Source organism: Corylus avellana, chromosome 9 (assembly GCF_965113065.1).
Source record: "Corylus avellana chromosome 9, dhCorAvel1.hap1.2, whole genome shotgun sequence".
In the NCBI taxonomy this organism is placed as follows: domain Eukaryota; kingdom Viridiplantae; phylum Streptophyta; class Magnoliopsida; order Fagales; family Betulaceae; genus Corylus; species Corylus avellana.
Genome location: NC_142498.1, coordinates 1,029,978 through 1,051,499, shown reverse-complemented (window position 1 = coordinate 1,051,499; position 21,522 = coordinate 1,029,978). Strand labels below are relative to the sequence as shown.

At 34.9% G+C, this 21,522-nt stretch overlaps 1 protein-coding gene and 2 pseudogenes across 4 annotated transcripts; 1 reads left to right on the top strand and 2 right to left on the bottom strand.

The window, feature by feature from the left end:
* Positions 1-5,151: 5,151 nt before the first annotated feature.
* On the top strand, positions 5,152-8,013 carry LOC132190488 (G-type lectin S-receptor-like serine/threonine-protein kinase CES101; annotated as a pseudogene).
* Positions 8,014-8,769: 756 nt separating this feature from the next.
* LOC132188565 (uncharacterized) lies at positions 8,770-12,497 on the bottom strand. Of its 3 annotated transcripts, XM_088510622.1 has the most exons (5): positions 12,422-12,496; positions 11,842-11,999; positions 11,629-11,752; positions 9,323-11,349; positions 8,963-9,114 (listed from the first exon to the last, which is right to left on the bottom strand). In XM_088510622.1, the coding sequence occupies exons 4-5, from the start codon at positions 11,336-11,338 to the stop codon at positions 9,052-9,054; spliced, it is 2,079 nt and encodes a 692-aa protein (XP_088366748.1). In that variant the 5' UTR covers positions 11,339-11,349; positions 11,629-11,752; positions 11,842-11,999; positions 12,422-12,496; the 3' UTR covers positions 8,963-9,051. The 3 variants fall into 3 exon arrangements, with proteins under 3 accessions (XP_088366747.1, XP_088366746.1, XP_088366748.1); XM_088510621.1 differs by having other exon boundaries at positions 8,770-11,349; positions 11,842-11,904; positions 12,422-12,497; XM_088510620.1 differs by having other exon boundaries at positions 8,770-11,349.
* Positions 12,498-13,540: 1,043 nt separating this feature from the next.
* On the bottom strand, positions 13,541-20,418 carry LOC132190508 (tryptophan aminotransferase-related protein 4-like; annotated as a pseudogene). The gene is made up of 5 exons (XR_015909118.1): positions 20,123-20,418; positions 17,011-17,305; positions 15,951-16,249; positions 14,607-14,887; positions 13,541-13,874 (listed from the first exon to the last, which is right to left on the bottom strand). The product of XR_015909118.1 is annotated as a tryptophan aminotransferase-related protein 4-like (transcript).
* Positions 20,419-21,522: the final 1,104 nt, after the last annotated feature.

Sequence of the window (21,522 nt, the reverse complement as noted above, 5' to 3'; positions counted from 1 at the left end):
AGAGGAGAGATATTAATGTTGGATGGTTGGAGAGCGGACGGAGAGAGATGTTTTTATTTTTATTTTTTTTGAAATTAAGAGAGAGAGATGTTGAATGAGAGTGAAAGACTTGGAGAGAAAAAAGAGAGAGAGACGTGGAGAGAGAGGAAAAAAAAGGAGAGAGAGAGAGATATGAACCGGTTCAAGAGAGGGAGATGTGGAATGAGAGTGAGAGTGAACGACTTGGAAAAAAGAAAAAAAAGAGATCAATCATATATATATATATCAAGTCAATAGTGATGACCACCAGAGTCGCCCCTATTGACTCATCATCAGCAACGACTCCTAGAGTCGCCGCTGTTTGACACTCAATGTCGTCGCTAATGATTGTTTTAATTTTAATTTTAATTTTTTTAATTTTTAATTTTTTAAATCAAGTCAATAGCGGCGACCACCAGAGTCACCGCTATTGACTCCTCATCAGTAGAGAGTCGTAGAGTCACCGCTGTTTGACACTCAATAGCGGCGACATTGAGTCGTCGCTACACTACAAAAAAACCATTTTTTCCTGATATGAGTTTCCTGACGTGTTCTAGTGTCCGACACGTCAGAAAATTTTTCTGACGGGTCGTTTCTGACGCGTGTCGAGTGTCAGAAACGTAGGTGTCAGGAAAAAAAATTTCCTGACATGTGACTAGGCAACACGTCAGAAAATTCTGACGTGTTACCCACTAACACGTCAGTAAATTTTTTCTGACGTTGCATTTTCGACACGTCAGAAATTTTCTGACGTGTCAAAAATGCCACGTCAAAAAATTTTCTGAAGTGGCAGAAAATTAAAAAATTAAAAAATTAAAAAATTAAATTATTATTTAAAATTAAAAATTAAATTAAAAATTAAAAAATTAATTTTCTGACACACGTCAGAAAATTAAAAAATTAAATAAAAATTAAATACTTTTTTTAAAAAAAATTTTTCTGGAATTTTTAATTATTAATTAATTAAATTATTATTTTTTTTTTTCTTTTGAATTCCTCTGCACGCACGGCAGCTCCCTCACGCTGCCGTACGTGCAGATCTGCACCACTGCACCATGGTGAGAGCTGGAGAAAATTTTCTCCAGCTCTCATTTTTCTCTCTCTCTCTTCAAAAAATCAATCTGAAAAACCCAGAAAATCTTCAAAATCGATCTTCTCCTCTTCTTCTTCTTCTTCTTCTTCTCTTCTCCTTTTTTTTTTTTTCTTTTTTTTTCTTCTTCTTCTCTTCTCCTTTTCTTTTTCTTCGATCTGCTGCATGCTTCTCAATTTTTCCCCTTCACCTTTTGTTTCTCTTCATCCTCCAGAGGTGCCGTGCAGACTGCAGAGAAGCAGCTGGGAAAAAAAAATGTGCTGCAGGGAGATTGAGAGAGAGAGATCGAATGTGCTGGGAAAAAAAAATGAAGAGGTAAAAAATAATAAGTGGGAAAAAGTTGAGGGGGGAAATAAAAAGAGGGAAAGAAGTTCAAAATTCCGCCCAAAGGGGGCCAATCGAGGTAATTTCCTGACGTGCCAGGTGTCGCACGTCAGAAATTTTCTGACGTGCAACACCTGGCACGTCAGAAAATTATATATATATATATATATATTTATATATATATATATATATATATATACATATATATATATACATATAATTTTATATTTTATATATATAAATATATATAAGAAATTTTCTGACGTGCCAGGTGTCGCACGTCAGAAAATTTCTGACGTGCGACACCTGGCACGTCAGAAAATAAATATAAAAATATATATATATATATATAAATTCTGACGTGGCAGTTTGCCACGTCAGAAAATTCTGACGTGGTGGTCTGCCACGTCAGAAAATTCTGACGTGGCGGTCTGCCACGTCAGAAATTTTCTGACGTGGCAAATTTTGCAACGTCAGAAATTATATCATTTTTAAAATTTTCAAATTTGTAATATTTTTCTGACGCTCCAACATTTAAAACGTCATAATTTTCTGACGTGTCTGAACAGACACGTCAAAAAATTCTGACGTGTTACTATTCACACGTCAGGAAAAATTTTTCTGACGTTTTATATATAACACGACAGAAAATTGCTGAGGTGGCAAAAAAATTACACTGTAGCACACGTCAGAAAACCCCTTTTTTTTTGTAGTGCTAGTGATCTTTTTAATATTCTTTATTTTTTATTTTTATCAAGTCAATAGCGGCGACCACAAGAGTCGCTGCTATTGACTCCTCATCTACGGCGACTCTACAATCCATCACCTGTTCTAGATAATGGTCTTCTCATTCACCTGCACCCTCTGGATAATTAGCGTCAAGTGTTGGTGTGTCTCAACCATGTTCAATAAACCTTATACCAGCAGCTGTCATGTTGTATTTTGTTCTTTTATTTGACATCGATTTTTTTTTTAATTGACGTGGAACCCCTTAAAGGTAAGGCCACTTTTTAACCCATCCATCTTGAATAAACCTTAGATATACAACTCCAACCGCAAGAACCTTGTATTGGTTGAGTGAGGATTCGAATAGTCAATCTCGTTGTATTAACTAAACAAGTCAACCATTTGAACTGACCCTAGCAAGCAATTTGACACAAAATTTTAATTTGATTCATAAAACATTTTCTTTACCTAATTAAGCATCTTACATTTTTGAAATGCTTGCTTCTTAAAATATTACATAATTACTCATGTTGAATTTTGCAAAATCAGGCAAGTGTAACATGCTTTTCTTCTCCTCCAAACACAAAAGGAAATGCCCCAGCCAAAATACCTGTTGGAGGGTACATTAATAAGCATAAAGCATTGCTCTTATCCATGAACGGGGTGGAGATTTATCCCTGCAGAGGTGTGCAAGGGTGGGGAGGAGCCACCCCCCACTACCCCTATGTGAGGGTTGAAATCCCCAGCAAGGGGCATGAGATAAGTTATTTCTCTTATTTACCAAACTTAAGCAATATGGAATGGTGTCCTTATTTCTTGCTCTTTTTCTTTGTCAAAATATAATTTTTTTTCTCTCGTTTTCCATAGGATTGGATTTAATCTTTAAATTTCCATTTCCAATGAGGAGGTTCTCATGTTTTGTTCCAATTTTAAATAGCTCCATTTGTCCATCCACCGTCAAAATTGACGATTTGTTATATGCAACATTTCTCTGATAGTCTGATTTGACATATCAACAACGCCTTATACCAATGTCACACTATCAATTAATTAGAAAAAAAAAAAAAAATTGTCACATTATCAATCGTCAAGTCATTAATAAAAAAACAAAAGACCTAATTCAAGAAATAAAAACCATGCTCTTGGTCATCCAAATCTTTTGGCTTTATAGCTTCAGAAACTTCGCACTTTCCTCGACCAGGTCCACATTTTGCTCTTGCTTTGAAATTTCGAATTCGTTTCACTTTAAATTTTCTTCACTGAAAATTCAAAGTATTCGTTAGGTAAAGTCAAACTAAACTACCGCAATGGATGGTTGAGATCTTTCTAGGGGTATTAATTTTTTTTTTTAAGTAATAATATAAAATTTATTTAATATTAAAATATTCAATAAATTTAAAAAATTAAAAAATTAAAAAATTAAACTATTAAAAAAATAAAAGTAAAAGAAAAATAAAATGCAAAGGGTGGTTGGATCCACCCCCATGCCCGGTCTAGAGGTGGACGAACCATCCCCATGGCCAAGGGGGTGGTCCGGCCACACCCAAAAGGCCAAAAAAAAAAAAAAAAAGTTTTAATTTGGGTTTAGGGGGTGGCCGGATCACCTCCAAAGGCTTGGGGGTGGTTTCGGCCACCCCCATACCAGCTGTAGGGGGTGGCCGAAACCACCCACAAAGGCCTTGGGGGTGGCTCGGCCACTAATGTAGGACGATATTTACCTTTATTTTCGGTAAAAACAAAAATAAAGAAAATATCAAAAATAATATTGGAGCAGCACCGCTTGATCAGAATTTTATCCGCTTTCAAACAATGAAAGTACAAAAGAAAAGATTGTCACGATTCCCGTTGATTGTCAATTTTATATTATGATTTTATTTTATTTTATTAGGACTTTAATTCCTTTCCTTAATAGGGTTAGATTTGCTTTAATTATTTTCATTTCCTTATTAAGATTAGGTTTACTATTGTTACTAGGATTATGTTTACTTTCCTATTAGGATTAGATTTACTTTCTCTATTAGAAGTAGGTTTACTTTCTCTACAAGTTTCTCTCTTTTATAAATAGACTTGCTTATTATGTAAAAATGAAATCATTTGAATTATTAGAGAATTTTCTCTCAAATACTCTGCGGAGTTTTATTTTTGTTTTAGTCGGCTTGTTTTATCTTTTGGGTAGAAGACGAAGACGCTTCTCCATGCAGAATCAAAGACGCTGCTCTTTGATTAGTTACCTTACTAACCTTAGTCTTCTGCTATGTCAGCTACCCCCAAATGGTTTTTGGAGGTGGCCGAAACCAACCCCCAAAGGCCTTAAGGGTGGCTCGGCCACCTCCATTTTGGGTTTTGGGGTGGTCCAGCCACCCCAAAACCCAAACTATATATTTTTTTTTTTGCTTTTTGGGGGTGGCCAGACCACCCTCTTGGCTATGGGGGTGGTTCCTCCACCCCCAAACCAGCCATGGGGGTGGATCCAGCCACCCCCTTGGCCAAAATGGGGTGGTCCGGCCTCCCCATTTTGGCCAAGGGGTGGCTCTTTGTTTTTATTTTCCTTTTACATTTATTTTTTTAATAGTTTAATTTTTCAATATTTTTATTTTTTAATTTATTGAATATTTTAATATTAAATAAATTTTATATTATTACTTTAAAAAAAAAAAAAAAATTAATACCCTCAAAAGATTTCAACCATCCAACTAAACTACCCAGATTGGGGTAGTTTAGTCGGACTGTACCTAACCCTCTTCCCTTACGAAGTATTAGAATTTGAATTTCGCATTCTCCAACGTACAAAAGATGTACCGAATGTTCAATCTTTTGAACGGTTCGTCTTGTATTATTTTCCACCCCATTTAATTTTGGCGTGGAAAATAATACAAGACGAACCGTTCAAAAGCGGAGTAGTCTAATTGACAAGAAAATAAATTGTACGAACTTTGACCCATAAAGTCTATGAAGCATCAAAATTAGCAGCAAACTGAAATCTATCCCCAGAAATGGCCAGCCTGAAATCCCTTGTGGCTTCAATAATATTTCTCTCGGTTTTGTCATGTTGGTGTCTTGGAAATGCTCAGAACACAAACACCATCAAACCTGGTGGTAACATTACTCGCGACTATTTCGCTTCAACTAATGGGAAATTTCATTTAGGCTTTAACGCGATTGTTGTGGATCGGAAATATTTATATTATTTAGCAATATATTACGTGGCAGGTCCACAAAGAGTTTGGGTATGGGTTGCTAACAGAGACAAACCTATACCATCTGGCAACCGTTCTTTCACGATGGACGCAGACGGCCTATTGAAGATTGTGCATGAGCATGATGGAGGGAGCCCAATTCTATTGAATGCTAATGCAGCAGCACCAAACTCCATCGCTACTCTAGAAGACGATGGCAACTTCGTAGTGAAAGAGTTGGATTCTGAGAGGGTCTTATGGCAAAGCTTTTGATTATCCGACAAACACACTTTTTCCTGGTATGAAACTGGGCATGAACTTTAAAACACAGCATAAATGGATGCTTATCATGGTTAACGCAAAAAATCCCTGCCCCTGGAAGCTTTCTATTGAATGGGAACCTATAGCAAATGGGACAGGACAGCTGGTCATGAGACACCGAGGAGATGTGTATTGGGTTGGGACAGAATCTGACATTCTGAATATTGGCGGTGTCAAACAATTTGACAAAGTGTCTAATGAGAATGAGAGTTATCTAAATTTTTCTGTAGGTGGGCGTGATTCGTGGTGGGAATTGACCTCAGATGGGCAACTTCGAGATTACGGAAATGAGATTTTAATGGAAAGTGGTAAGTGTTTTGGTTATTCCTATGATGGCGGGTGTGTGGAGCAAAATGTACCCAATTGCAGAAATAGCAATCAGACGTTCGAGAAAAAAAATGGTTCTTTTGTTCCACTATCAGCTCATCGTGTGGATTACAATTCAAGCATTAGTATTGGTGATTGTTGGGCTCGATGCAGGAGCAATTGTTCCTGCGTTGGTTTTAAGTCGCTAGAAAGTAATGGAACTGGATGCAAGTTCTACAATGGTCAATTTGAAGAAGATGGCAAACAAGATCAATTATATGTTCTAATTGAAGATGGTATGCCTGTGATGCCACCCACCTCCTCCTCCCCCACCCCCACCCCCACCCCACCCCCTGCAGAGAAGAGATGGTGGATATGGATCATAATATATAGCAACAGTGGCTGCTTTAGTTGTAATCTTGGGATTCTCATGCTTTTTGTGGAGGAAAAAACTCCTTGGTAAGAATCTTTTTTGCTACTAAATATTAGATCAATTAATTTATAAACCCAGATAAAAATTGAGTTTAATTATGAATATTTTGTGCAACAGGGGAGCAGGAAAGCAATGAGGATTCTGTATTACTTGAATTGACGAATTCAAACATATTTGGAGACGCAAATGAGATTAACAATGATGGGAAGAAAGGTCATGATTTGAAAATATTCAGCTTTGCGTCCATTGTGGCTGCCATGCACAGACAATTTTTCTACCGAAAATAAACTTGGACAAGGTGGTTTTGGTCCCGTATATAAGGTAAGGCATATATATATATATATATAGCTCCTATTGCGCTTTTGTTAACAAGTTTAAAGCTCTTCCTTATATCATTAATTTAGGGAAAATTGCCTGAGGGCAAAGAAATAGCTGTGAAGAGACTTTCTAGTAGTTCTGGACAAGGATTAGTAGAGTTCAAGAATGAGCTTATAGTCATTGCTAAACTTCAGCACATGAATCTTGTTAGACTTTTGGGTTGTTGTGTTAACAGAGACGAAAAGATGTTGATCTATGAGTATATGCCCAACATAAGCTTGGACTTTTTCCTCTTTGGTTCGTCATGCTTTATCTTTTTCTTTGGCTCGATCACGTTACTTTCACTTTAGTTGTATCTCAAGGATGAACTAACTATCTATACAAAACTTTATAGATCCAAAGAAAAGAGAGCTTTTGGATTGGAAGCGATGTTACAACATCATTGAAGGCATTGCTCAAGGGATTCTTTATTTGCATAAATACTCTAGACTAATGATTATTCATAGAGATTTGAAAGCAAGTAACATCTTACTTGATGATGATATGAATCCCAAAATATCGGATTTTGGCATGGCCAGGGTTTTCGGGCGGAACGATGCTGAAGCTAATACCGTGAGAGTAGTTGGAACATAGTAAGTAGGCATGCACTTGTTATGTCCCTAGCTAATTTTTCCTCAAAATCTAAAATATTTCTTACATTATTGGTTGTAGTGGATATATGTCACCAGAGTATGCCATGGAAGGGAATTTTTCAAAGAAGTCAGACGTATACAGTTTTGGAGTTATAATGTTGGAGATTATCAGTGGCAAAAAAAATAGTTGCATTTATCATCCTTAACGCCCCATAAACTTAGCAAGATATGTAAGTATGCTACATCTCTTTTTTTTTTGAGCTACATCTCATATTTATCTTATTTGCTTTGTACTTTTTGACACCATCATGCTTGGGTTCTATATGTTCAAATTGAACTGGAGAATAAATTGTGGGACATGGATTGGTTGCAGGCTTGGGAATATTATGGAGAGAAAATAGAACTTTGGAGCTAATGGATTCGACTCTGGTTGAATCCTATTATGCCCTCCAGATTTTGAGATGCATTCATGTGGGTCTCTTATGCGTACAAGAGTTAGCAACAGATAGGCCAATCATGTCTGATGTTATCTCTATGCTTACCAATGAAACTATGTCACTTCCTACTCCCCAACAAATAGCATTTTCTACTCAAACAAATTTGATAGAGACAAATTTACCTAGTTGTTCAACAGCAAGGATAACCATTTCAGAGATGGATCCCCAGTAAAGATAGAGACCTCAACATATAGATAAATTGATGCAGAATGAGACAATGATAAATTGGTCCTTTAGTTTTATTTATGTTATTAATTTTATTAGTAATGCAAAAATTTTAAGTTATTTATAAATAATGAACTTGACCCAAAGTTAGTTACATTAGGGTTGTGTGGTTAGAGTTTAGTCTTCTAGACTATTTAAGCATAATGTTTTATTGTAATATACAGATTATGATAAATGAAAAATTAGCTGCTTTCTTTGAGATGTGATTTCTCTTTTTTTTAGGTGGTGAGACTTTGCCAACACCAGTAAAACTCTAGTTCAATTTCATTCTCTTCATTTTTACAATGAGACTATGAATTCACGTAACTTGAGATTTATCTTTTGTTTTCTTTGCTTTCTATTTTTTTTCCTTCCTACGTCATAAATATAAGGTTAAAGAAACTGTGTTATGATAGTGCTTGTAATGTGCTATGATATTATATTGTTTTTGTGATTTGCCCACGAAAAAAGAAGGGCAGAAATGCTCGTACAAAGACTTTGATTAAAACTTGATAAAGTTGGCTTGAATTGTACTTTGGGCTGCAAATGAGCCAGCCGGCTTGTGAGCCCGCTCAATCAGTGGCGGATCCAGCTATTTAACATTGGGGGTGCCGCTAAAATTTTTTTGACGTCCTAAATTTTTTTTTTACCCTAAAAATTTGGTAATTCACACAATATTTGCATCACAAAAAATATCTATAAAAGTTTATAAATATGTGCTGAAATTGATATATTATAAATGTAACATGTCGACACTACATCAAAAAGATAGAAATACAAAAAAGTGTCTAGAACTGCACTTTACGGTCTTTTAGAAGTACAAAATCATCAAGTATCGAATCTAAATCGAAACTCTCAGCAATTTCCCTTTCAATATAGAGAACTAAACTATTTGCAAGAAAATCATCCTCCATTTTGTTACGAAGTCGTGTTTTAACAATTTTCATTGCTGAAAATGCTCGTTCGGTAGTTGCTGTAGACACTGGAAGAGTCAAAACAAGACGAATCAATCTATCAATAAGATCATATGTCTTTGATTTTTTCGCCTTTGCCAATCCTTGGCATAATTCTGCAATGGAAGACAAATTTTGTAATGTCGGATCAGTAAGCTTATCAACTTCAAAATACCTCAACTGATATCTCAAATTAATTTTCTCCTGCTCAGAAAAATCAAGAGGATAATACTTCTCTGCAAGGATACATATATCGTCAATTTTAAAGGATTCATAAGCATCTTTTGGATTCAAAGCAGAGCTAAGTGTCAAAAGTTCCATCGCCTTTTCACCAAACCTACTATCAAGCTCTTGCAATTGAAAGTCGATAGTAGTATTGAATATGTCAAAATGATAATGATGCTCCAATGTAATGTGATTCTTTTGATTACGACCTCGACCTTCAATATAAGGAGCACTCAAATCCGGAATGCCAATTTCAGCTTTCTTGGAGAAAGAGACAATGTTCTCAAGCAAATTATCCCAACCATCATCTCTCAACTTTTGGATAAGTTTTTTTGCAATAGAAACTGAATTAATAGCATTCAAAATGTCTTGAGATTTTTGCTGCAAAACTTGACAAAGAACATCAGTAATGCCCATAATTTCCTTCATTAGATGTAAAATAAATATGAACTCGAAGGATGTAAGCATTTTATAAGCAGCCTTAGCATCTCCTCGTTGAGAGTAAGTACCTCCTTCTCTTTCAACATCTTCAAGCACTGTACAAGTAGCATCAAACATCCTTATTAGGCTACAAATAGAATTAAAATGCGAACCCCAACGAGAATCACCAGCTCGTTTCAAAGTGCCAATTTGATTAGCCCCTTTTCCAGTTTCAAGCTCACCAATAGCTTCCATATGTGCAATTTGTGTTGCATGAACAGCTTGTAGTTGATCATGACGTTTACATGAAGCACTGGCCACATTGATAACAAAGTTCAAATTTGTGAAGAACACATGAACAAGAGACACCTCTCCAGATGCAGCAACTAATGCTAATTGTAATCGATGAGCAAAACAATGAACATAGTATGCACAAGAACAATCTTTAAGAAATAATGCTTGCAATCCCTTCCATTCACCACGCATGTTACTAGCACCATCGTATCCTTGTCCACGGATATTTTGAATATCAAGGCAATAACGAGAGAGAACATCAGATATTCCATTCTTTAGAGTCAATGCCGATGTATCTTTAACATGAACTATATCAAAGAAACGTTCTTGTATAAAACCATCTTTGTCAACAAATCTCAAAACAATTGCCATTTGTTCTCTCTTAGACTCATCACGTGCCTCATCAACAATGATGCAAAATTTAGAGTCTCCAATATCTTCACGAATTTTCTCTCGCACTTTACTTGCAATGACTTGCAAAATCTCCTTTTGAATTGTATGTGAAATATACTTCGCAGATTTTGGAGCATTTTCCAAAACAACACTTGCAACTTTATCATTATATGATGCCAAAAGTTTAATCAGCTCAAGAAAATTACCTCGATTTTTTGAATCAACAGTCTCATCATGACCTCTAGACGCACATCCTTGAAATGCAAGCCACCGAGTAACATCAATAGAAGTTTTCACACGTAGTCGATTATTTTGAATTTGTTCCATACTTTGTGCATTCAATACTTTATCGATATGTCGTGATTGATTTCGTAAATCCTCATAAGATTTCATAGCATTATTATGAGGTGAACAAGGATCCTCCCCAATATGAGTCAAAAAGGCACAATTTTTTCCTTCATGAACTTTTCTCCAATTTCTAAATCCCTTGATAGTAAATACATCCCATCCAGGACGTCCATCTCTTTTCATAGTAAAAAGATAACATGGTAGACAATATGCAGCATCCTTGGAACGAGAATACTCAAGCCAAGGAAATTGTGTGAACCAAGAGGCTTGAAAGCGACGAGGGTGATTTTCTGGTCCAGAAAGTGGATAATTTGCAAGAATAAATCGATTTGGACCATGTTTCAAATAAGCCCGTCTTATTTCATCACGTCGATTGACTGGATAGTCCCACATCGGAGGACGTAATCCTGGATCTCGCTCTATAGAAATAGAAGAAACATCAACTTCATTAACATTGAGTGTGGATGATTTAAAATAAATCTCTTGTGTTTCCGCAATTGGAGATTCAAAAGGATGTTCTTCATCTTCAACCCTTGGAGATTTAAGATGACGCTCATTGGGATTTGAAGTTTCGGCATTAGATTCCAACAATGTATTACTTTTCGAAATGTCAGCTTCTTTCCTTTTGAAGAATGAATCGATAGTTTTAAATTTTGACATGATTCATGAACCTAAAATTTTCAAGTTAAATCACGACCCCGTAAGAGACAATCAAAGTTTATAAACATTAAACAACAAAATAAGCAATCATACAGATATTAAAGTTTATTCAATCAGTCGAATTAATAGTGAAATTAAATTAATGTTTAATCAAAGTTTATATGGATATAAGCAACAAAATAAACATTAAAGTTTAAAACTCACAAATTAAACAGAGGAAAAACAGAGGATGAATAAAAAATGTAGCACAAAAGTTTAGGGTTCAGGAAATTATTAGTGTTGTGACTCACCTGAGAAGATAAAGAGAGTGTCTTTGATTTCGATTTCCTAAGAACCCGCCGAACCCAAAAGGGCCAAATTAACTGAATTGTAGAAAACACCAAAGTATTTGAACTTTTCTCCCAAACCCTCTTCCTGTAAAATGAGCAAAATATAAATTTAAAACTAGAACATAAAACTACAAAAGCAATTGAGAAGCCAGGGAGGAGGAGACAAGGAGTTACCTGTGAATCTGACAATCTTTGATAGAAGGAACAGAGAACGAAGAGACTAGAGAGAATCTGAGACTGAGAGAGAGCGTCTTAGAGATTTATTTTTTTTTAGGGGGGTGCTCCGCCACTAGCCATAATCACTCCAAGAAAAACAAGGGAAATTTGACCAACTACACATAACACATCATTGAGATATTACATCAAACATGTGATGTGTGTTAAGTTTGAGCAAGGCCAAAAAAGGAAACAAAGTCTTATATCCCTCACAATCAAAAGCTTAAACCATAATGACAATAAACAAGAGCAATTGAAGTCATGAATCAAGGTAAGTGGCTCAAGAATGTCACTTAGGCATTTTGTCAAACATGTGGTGTGCACAAATATTTAGTCATGTGCAAAAAACTCATGGATAATGGAAAATCATACCTAAATACATCACAAACAATTTGTATAACACAACCACAACCAGAATCAAGCATAACAATTAACAATTAACAAGAAATGAGACAATAATAAATCAAGGGAATCATGTTCGGTTGCAGAGAATGAGAGAAACTTGAAGAAAGTGAAAGAAAATAAAAATGTTAAGCACCTAGACTGTGTGGGTCACTGGGTCTTGCGGAGTTGAGGGAGAACTGGAGAACAGCCGAACTGGAGTCTGGAGAAGGAATGGGGCCTGGGGTGCTGCCGTGCTGGGCAGTGGGCAGCTGGGAGCCAGGGGCGCGGGAGATGCCAAAGTGAAATTGTAAAATTTTTTTTTTTTTTTTTTTTTTTAAGGGTGCCGTGGCCCATGGGTTAAAAAATCAGAAAAAATTTTACAAATCCTTGCGTGTGCGGGCGACTTCTGAAGCCTGGGTTGGTAAATTTTTTTTTTTTTTTTTTTTTTTTTTCAAGGGTGCCGTGTGTAAAAAAAAAAAAAAAAATTAGAAATCCTGTGCGGCCTGCGGGAGAGTGGAGACTGATAACTTGATAATATTGTTTTTTTTTTTTTTTTTTTTTTTTTTTGAGGGTGCCGTGGGTTATAAAAATAAAAAAAAAAAAAAAATTTTTTAAATCCGGCACCCCCAAGGAACACAGTGGATCCGCCACTGCGCTCAATACCCGCCCAATTAAACCCGACTCGAAATCGAGCTCGATACTGTTCAACCCGGCTCGTTACTTTACAAGCTCACCAGACTCGTTTATATATATATATATATATATATATATATATATATATATATATATATATAGGTTATTAATATTTATATCTATATTATCATACTTCATACTTCATTATCATATTTATATCTATTTAATTGTAATAATTTATAGTAATTATTACATCTATGATATATCATATATGAATCAATATGATTTGAAATTATTACATATTTGATGTATTGATGTATAATATATTAATTACAAAATGACAGTAATGTAACTATGTTTATGAACTAGTTAATGGTTGAAATTACCCATTCTAGATTATTTTGATTATTTGAATTTTTGAAATTTGAGACATTTGAATCATAGTCGTTCGATTTAATTTGATTGAATTAGAGCCGCTGGATTTGATAAATGGAATACAACTGTTTAATATTTACTTTGTTTTCTTTTCTTTATGTTTTGTAATTTGTTTGACTTTCATTAATAAATTATAATTAAACATTTTATTTTCATAATGGCCATGGGTCAGTTATTTTATTTATAAATTATAACATTCTATTGTCTTCTTAAGCGAGAGGGAGAGAACCAGAGTATCATGCTCTGGTTTAGAAGGCTTATTTTTCTCATACTACACTGAAAGGAATCAAACTTTTGCCTTGTACTCCTACATTAAACTACAAAGGCTTGGCCCCCTCTTCCTTCCCGAGATTTTGGCATTTTGCTTAGGCGATGAAGGAGTAAATCAAAATCATCCTGGCTTCGGATGAGACTGAGACGCACATAACGATCAAGTTCAGCACCAAACATGCCACCTTTCCGGCCAGTTATACCGGCTGCTTCCAGGACCGAATAACAATCTCTATCCTCTTCCCTCTCACACTTCAACCATGCATAAGCTGTCATCATTTCAAATTGTTAAAATTATAGAAATTTTGCAATTCAAGTCCATATTTCTTTTCTGATTTTTCAACTAATCCGGTCTATTAAATTCACACATGTTCTTCAAAATGTAATTTTAAAAAATGTGCGGTTTGAATAAAATAGTGATTTCAAAACGTAGTTAATGAAAACACGATTTTTAAAAATGCTGTGAAACATTAAAAAAAATTTGGGTTCGGCCTTTAAAATCGTGCGTTTTAAAAAAAAGGAAAAAAAATCCAAATTAGGTCATGTGATTTGCTAGATTTACAATTAACTCCATGTGATATTAAAATGAACTTAAAGGTCTCTGTGGTATGCCAAAAAAAAAAAAAAAATAGTCCACAGGGTCAAATTCCGTCAACTAATTTAGCAGATTTCATTAGTGTGACACTTACTTAAATAGAACATGTGTCACAATTTTATTGGCTCTAACGTTTCACGCTATCGAAATCTGTTAAGTTAATAGACGGAATTTTGTTGTAGAAGTCCCTTGCCTTTGGTTTGAAAATGCTGCCATTTTTTTACAAACGCGTGCAGTCCTGAATACTTTTTCACGGTTTTATTTAAAAATGTGTTTGGCCTACGAAATCACGAACCCAAACGCACTAGTGTTCACTCTGTGTGATGTATTGCAAGTAAATTGTCAAATATGATCAAACTGAGAACACCCACCAATCAAATCATTAAATCTTGAGTAACAATATTACCTGGAGAAGGTGCTCTAACTTTCTGGGAAAAACTGCAGTATTGTGGTGCAAGTTTCTGGAGAGAAAAGCGTTTGGACGTGGACAAAGTCTTACTCAATTTTTCCCAGCGATCTCTCATGATCTTGTAACCAAATTCGAATATTTCTCTTGCTCTGTCTTCAAGGACTACTTTTATAAGCTTTAAAGCTCTTGATTGAGAATCACGAGAAACACCAATAGTGTTCAAGCCCATATATGTTGTCATTCGTTCGTACACAGCCTCATCCTTTATTATTGCCCACCTGAATCAAACCCACCATATGATCACCGAATTTCAGATTCGGATCTCCAACAATGTAATGTCTAAAATATTCGGGTGATAAATATGAGAGAATTTTTATGATTAGGCTCACTTATCCAAACAGGAGGCCGGGCTGTCCGAGATTCATTCGAGTAATTAAATGGACTCTATAGAAACTGTATCACATTTATTAGAATTACTAAAAATTCGAACAAAATTGTTAGAGATTTCTTCTGCACTTTTTGGTAATATAGTAGTTGCATGCAGTACAAATCTAAGATCAAGAACTACTTGAGAGTTGAGATTAGGAACAAGTTCACAAAGAAAGGTGGAATTAAGAGCAGCCATATACTTTTACATAATTGAATCCTTAGCAACAGTTTATTATTACAACTAAGTCTAATTAAGTGCTTCTGAGGGTGGATATATAATGGGTTTTCCGTAAAAACATATCTATATAATATTCAACAAATTCCAAGATCTCATTGGAAACCAATTCTCTTATTTAACCAATAAAATAGTTTAATATGATTAAGATTCGATAAGTAATGCTAGAAACTACATTTTTATCCTGCAATTATTTTACAATGCTAACGTAATAGCCTTAACTAGAACTTGATTAGTCCTTGTTAAAAAAAAAAAAAAAAAATCTAATGGTTGATTAAGACTAAGCATTATAAAATGGTTGGAGGATAAAAATGTAAGTGCAATAAATTAAGATAGGGGATAAAGATTCTCAACAATTTTACTGTCAAAATTGCTAGCAATTTGGGCAGTAGATGTGAGAATCCCTATAGGACTCATATGTCAAAATAGGTCTCTGACAACCTACCTTTCTGTTTGGACAGATAAATCCCATAAAAACTCTCCTTTTTTTTTTTGCCATGTCTGCACAAGAGAGGGGAAAGGGATTCGAACTAATGACCTCCGCTTCATTAGGCGTAGTTCCAGCCAATTGATCTACCTTTTGGGGACACCTCTCTCATATTCTAACAATCAGGCAAATTAATAAAAATCTAAACTATTTTATCTATACCATGTCACGTGGGTCATTAAATTCTTACCCGAATCTAGCACCGGCATGACCAGTGAGTTTAGAAATGGTAAAAATCATAACATCTTCATCAGCAGGAGTAGGAATTGGTGAAAAGTGTGGCCAATAATAGGCATGATCATATATTGCTTTGGCATTTGGGTGGCCATGGAGGACTGCCTTTCTCAGCTGTCCGTCGGGATTGTTTGGCGAAGTTACAAACTCAATGAAATTCATAGTGGCATTGCTCGTACTGTTCTCCCACAAGGATGCATCTCCTGCAAATGTGTAGTTCTTCGACTGGAAAAGCTCTGTTTGCGTTTTATAAACCTGTGATATTTTGATTTCACCTTCATCGATCGATCTCCATTATAAAGGAAAATACTTTACTTATAAATACAGCAACAATATATATATATATATAGATTTTTTTTTTTTTGGAGATTATTAAAAATATTTATCAAGAAATTCTTTAAATTTTGATTTTTTAATTTTTGTTTAATTCATTATAAAGAAATGTTATACATCACACTTTTATCATATTTTGCTGATGTGAAATTGTCAACCAGCCCTTATTAACAAAGTGAAATAAAAGTATAGTATATAACATTTTTTTTCGTTATGTCTTTACTAAAATAATAAAGAGTAATGTTAAAAACTATATTTTTATCTCACTACTATCTCGCATTGCTAACGTAGTAGTCCCAATCAACTCTTAAATCAATCATTGTTTATTTAAAAAAAAAAAAATCAAGAGTTGATATTTTGTGAATAATTGTGGGATAAAAATATAGTATATGTCATTAATCAATAATAAAACACAAATAATTTCTTTAAAAGAGTACGGTTAGGAACACTATAGCTTTATAAGTAACTTCCTTGCAAATTGATAAGTTCACGTATTGCTTACCATGTCAACTACTAAATAAATAAATTTATCAGTCAAATTGTTTTGCCCAACTGACATCACATGGCACTCATGTGGAATGCTGTATGAATTTGTCAAAGAATTGTAGTAAAAACTTGAAAATAATAGTTTAAAAAAAAAAAAAAATTGTAGTTTAAGGATCGATGTTAGAACAAGTACGAACCGGGTAATAAGGAGATAAAGCTACGACCCTTGCAGGAGTAGAGGAATTATCGGATGAGAGTGCATTCACTGCAGCATTAAGAAGTTGGGTTGAGCCGGCGCCGAAAATGATGTACCTTCCGGCGGTGATAGCATTTCCGACGACGGAATGTAAAGTGAGGATGTGGCTCTCGAGCTCTGGAGAGATGGAAGATTGATCACTGTATGAATACCCCATTCGATGCCACCCCGCCACAACAAGTGCACTACTTGTTGCATGTTGCATCCAGAAAGGTTCCAAGAAATATGGATCTCCACTGCAATTAATCACAATATCTCAATAATAACCAATTATCCAACTGTGATAAGTGTGTATATATATTATATGGATAAGATACATTTTCTTTCATAATTAAGTGAGGTCCTTAATTCTTTTTCTGAAAAAAAAAAAAGAAAAAAAAGTGAGGCCCTTAATTCGTCTCTAGTTCGAATCACTCTCCCACTTCTCTTATGTGGACATGTCAAAAAAAAAAGTGAAGACGTTATCAACCAAAAAAAAAACAAAAAAGGGAAAAGTATACGGTGTCAATTGTCACAGACCTAGGTTGTCACGGTGGGTTTTTTTTTTTTTTTTTTTTTTTTCAAATAAATTTATAGGGATATTTTTGTTTTATTGGAAAAAAATTTAGTGTCATTTTTGTCTATTTATGGGACAAAAAGGGATACATTAATTGCAATTTATGGTAGTTTGGGGGATTTTGATTCAATTAAAAGTTTAGGGAAGACATTGCAAATTGAGTATTAATTTGAAGGGTGTATGTGTATTTAAAAAAATAAAATAAAAAGACAAAGAGATTGTAATGATCCAGATGAGGTTCAATTTGAGGTATGCACGCTAAAATGGGCTACCCTAGTATGAGATAGATTTAAAGGTCTAACTTTCCACGTTCAATCATTTTTGGAGTTTTTGATATATTGGTCAGATACATAACATTTGCTATCAAAATAAGCATCACATCACGAGTTTAAATCTTGGAGTAGTGGTGGCAATTCGTATTCGAAAATCGGGTTCGGGTCCCGGGTCGTGTCAAATCATTAGTAAAAAATTATATAGATTAATCCTAACTTGACCCATTTAATTAAATGAGTCAAATCCTACAACTGTAATTTTTTAATTTTGTGTTGGGTTGTGTTAAGTTTTGGGTCATATAAAAAATTGTCAGTCATTGTGTTATGTTTTGAGTTTAAGTCGTATGAAGGTATGAGTATAAAACTATATAAGTCAACTATAACTTGACCCATTTAAATAGCATGTGATAGATTTAAATGCTTTACTTTTTGCATTGGGTCAACTTCCAAGCTTTTGGCATATATATTACTAATTTATTTGGAGACTAGGAATAAGACGAAATGCTTAATGATGATGACAGCTAGCGGTAGATAGGAAAATCTTTGAGTCATGTAGCTTTCTACTCTATATTTAAAAAACCGTCCCATTCCTAATTCTTTGTGGTTGCTAAAACCCTTTTTAAAGCATTTCTGTTTGAGGAATGTAAAAAGGATATATATATATATATATATATATATATATATATATATATTTTTTTTTTCTTGAATATTATTTTTCACATTTTTTCTGAGGACTGGTGAGATAATTTTTTTTTTTTCTAGAAAATAATATGCACATAGGACAAAAAAAACACTAAAAAAAACCGTGACATTTTTCTTTCCGATACATGAAGAATATTTAACAGGACCCTCAAAATCCTCTTTCTTGGAACTCCACAAGCATAAATGTTGCAGTAGAAGTCTAGAAAACCTAAAAGAAAAATTGAAATTTTTTTAAATTGAACTAACATATGCCAATGATGCCATCGATCAAATCCCCAGTAATAGCTGAGGAATTGCTAAAGGGTTTTTTTCTTAATTTGGACCGTTAGATGAAATCCAATGGTCTAAATCTCGTCATGTGTCTCATTTCAAAAAAATAATATATATATTAAAAAATAAATATAAAATAAAATAATAAAAAATTAATTTAATATTATGGGGTGGCTGGCCACCCCATTTTCCCCCAAAGGGGGTGGCGCCGGCCACGCCCAACCGGCCCTGGGGGAATGGCCGAAGCCACCCCCATGGCCTAGGGGGTGGACGAACCACCCCTTAGGGCCATGGGGGTGGTGCCGCCACCCCCAACCGGCCCTTGGGGGGTGGCCGAACCACCCCCTAGGGCCATGGGGGTGGCGCCGGCCACCCCCAATCGGCCATTGGGGGTGGCCAAAGCCACCCCCATGGCTGGCATGGGGTGGCTGGCCACCCTATATTATTAAATTATTTTTATTTTATTTTATTTTATATTTATTTTTTAAAATATATATAATATTTTATTATATTTTTTTAAATGGGACATGTGGGGAGATTTAAATCGGTCTAGATTTACAAAAAAACCCTTTAGCAATTGCTAGGGATCTTGGGCATCGTTTGACAAACGATTTTGCCTGTTTTTGGCTCTACACTATTCATCACACTTTTTTATTTTTTTAATATTTTCTTACTTTTTACATTATATCAATCATTTTTTATTATTATTCAAATAAAAAAATCACTACAAAACAAAAATTTTTCATTTTTTCATACCAAACATTCTTATTTTTTCACTTTTAAAAAAAAAACCACTCTTACTTTTTTTCACATCAATCACTTCCTGCTACAGTATCGAACCAAAATCAAAACAAAATCGTTTATCAAACGAAGCCCTGATCCCATATGCCATATAAACTTTTGTTACAATTTCAAGAAAAAATAGTGTCACATCATAACTTTTGTTTGGAGTTTCTCAACCATTGCCCTATATCCAGATTTTCAATAATTTACAGTCTAAATTATTAACAATCTAAATAGTAAATTTGAGAGAGTCCTTGTATAAATGAGGTGAGTTGTCTAAGACTTATTCGAATAGGTAACCGAACTCTCTAATATTTACGGTCTAAATTGTTAAAGCAATCCACACAACAAATGTGAGCGAGCTAAATCTAAGACTTATTTCAAAGGGTGATCTCCATTCAAAGTCTCTCTAAGATATCTCTAAACAGTAAAATTGATGTTATAACAGAAAGAAAGAGTGAAAGAGATACCTATCAGCGTTTGCAGGACAAGCAGGCAGAAACAAAGAGCAATCAGGGCCTTCATAGCAGGAATTGCAGTCACAGATGGGTTCCTTTCCATTGAGAACCAACCCATCCAAGTAGGCTCTGCCATGGCCGGAGCATGAGATGGCTGCCACAGCTTCTGCTTCTGCTGCAGCTTTCTTGCTCCAACTTAGATTCCAATCACCACCCACGTACAGATTTATCACAAAGAAGAGATTAACAGCCGTAGAAAATGCCGACCAAGCCAAATAGAAGATGGAAAGATTTACCTTACGAGCCATGTTTTCTTTCTTTTCAAGCTCTGTTTTCTCTCTCTCTCTCTCTCTCTCTCTCTTTTAAGACAAAAGAAACATGCATGTGATAAAATGGTTTGAAATTTTGAAAATTTCAAACATTTGAAATTTCAATGCATGTCGGCGTTCAATCGTGGAAGCTATGTCTAGGAGAGAATTTTCCTATCTTTAATTAGTAAAAAAAAAACACTTGGATGATTTCAGAAGTTTTTTTTTTTTTTTTTAATAATAGAATTGATGATTAATTTTTCATTTTTATTTAAAAAATTAATGTATGCATATTCATAACAAGACTGAGCTAAGAGGCACCTGCAAAACAAGAAGAAGATAATCACGGAAGTAGTATCGGCCGTGGCCAGCGGGGGAGAGAATTCTCTTGACATTTTCGAATATCTCCATGACTTGCATGTGGAGACTGAAGAGATATTTTAGAAATCAGTAGATGCGGACGTGTCGCCATCCTGGCCCACCTCTTTATAAAGTAGTTGGCAATCTTGTGTCAATGTGATGCCGTTTTGAGATTCCCTTTTCTTTTTTTCTTTTTCTTTTTCTTCTGGGTTTTTCTTATTTTTTGTGATGCATGTTGCGTGCGGTACTAAAATGTTTACAATGTCAATATAAATTTCTACAGGAAAGACAATGAATAATTAAAAACGTCATTGCTTACTTCAAAATGCCTTGCGGTTCATGCCCATTGCATACTGTGGACTGACATTTCTTAGAAGAATGAAGATGAGGTCCGATATTATAACTATGTTTTGGTGGCAGGGGTGTAAACGAGTTGAGTTTGAGCGAATTTTTCTTGTTTGGGTTTGACTCGTTTAAATTTTACTCGATCTCATAATAAGCCAAGCCGAGCCAGCCCGCAAGCTGGCTCTTATATTTATTTATTTATAAATTTAAACTTTAAATACTCTTAAACGGCTCCAAAAATCAGCTTGCATATGAACATTTGTTTAGCCTAACTAGTCGAGGCCTGAGTCAATACAGCAAGACACTTAGTTTCAAAGAAAGAGGATATGCATTCTTTTATAGATAAACAAACTTGAGAATTGATGTTTTCTTAATAATGTGGGATAAGTTAACAAGCTG

Bases quoted from the DNA above. Each gene is read 5' to 3' on its own strand.
- LOC132188565 (XM_088510621.1), bottom strand. From the start codon at position 11,338: ATGTCAAAATTTAAAACTATCGATTCATTCTTCAAAAGGAAAGAAGCT.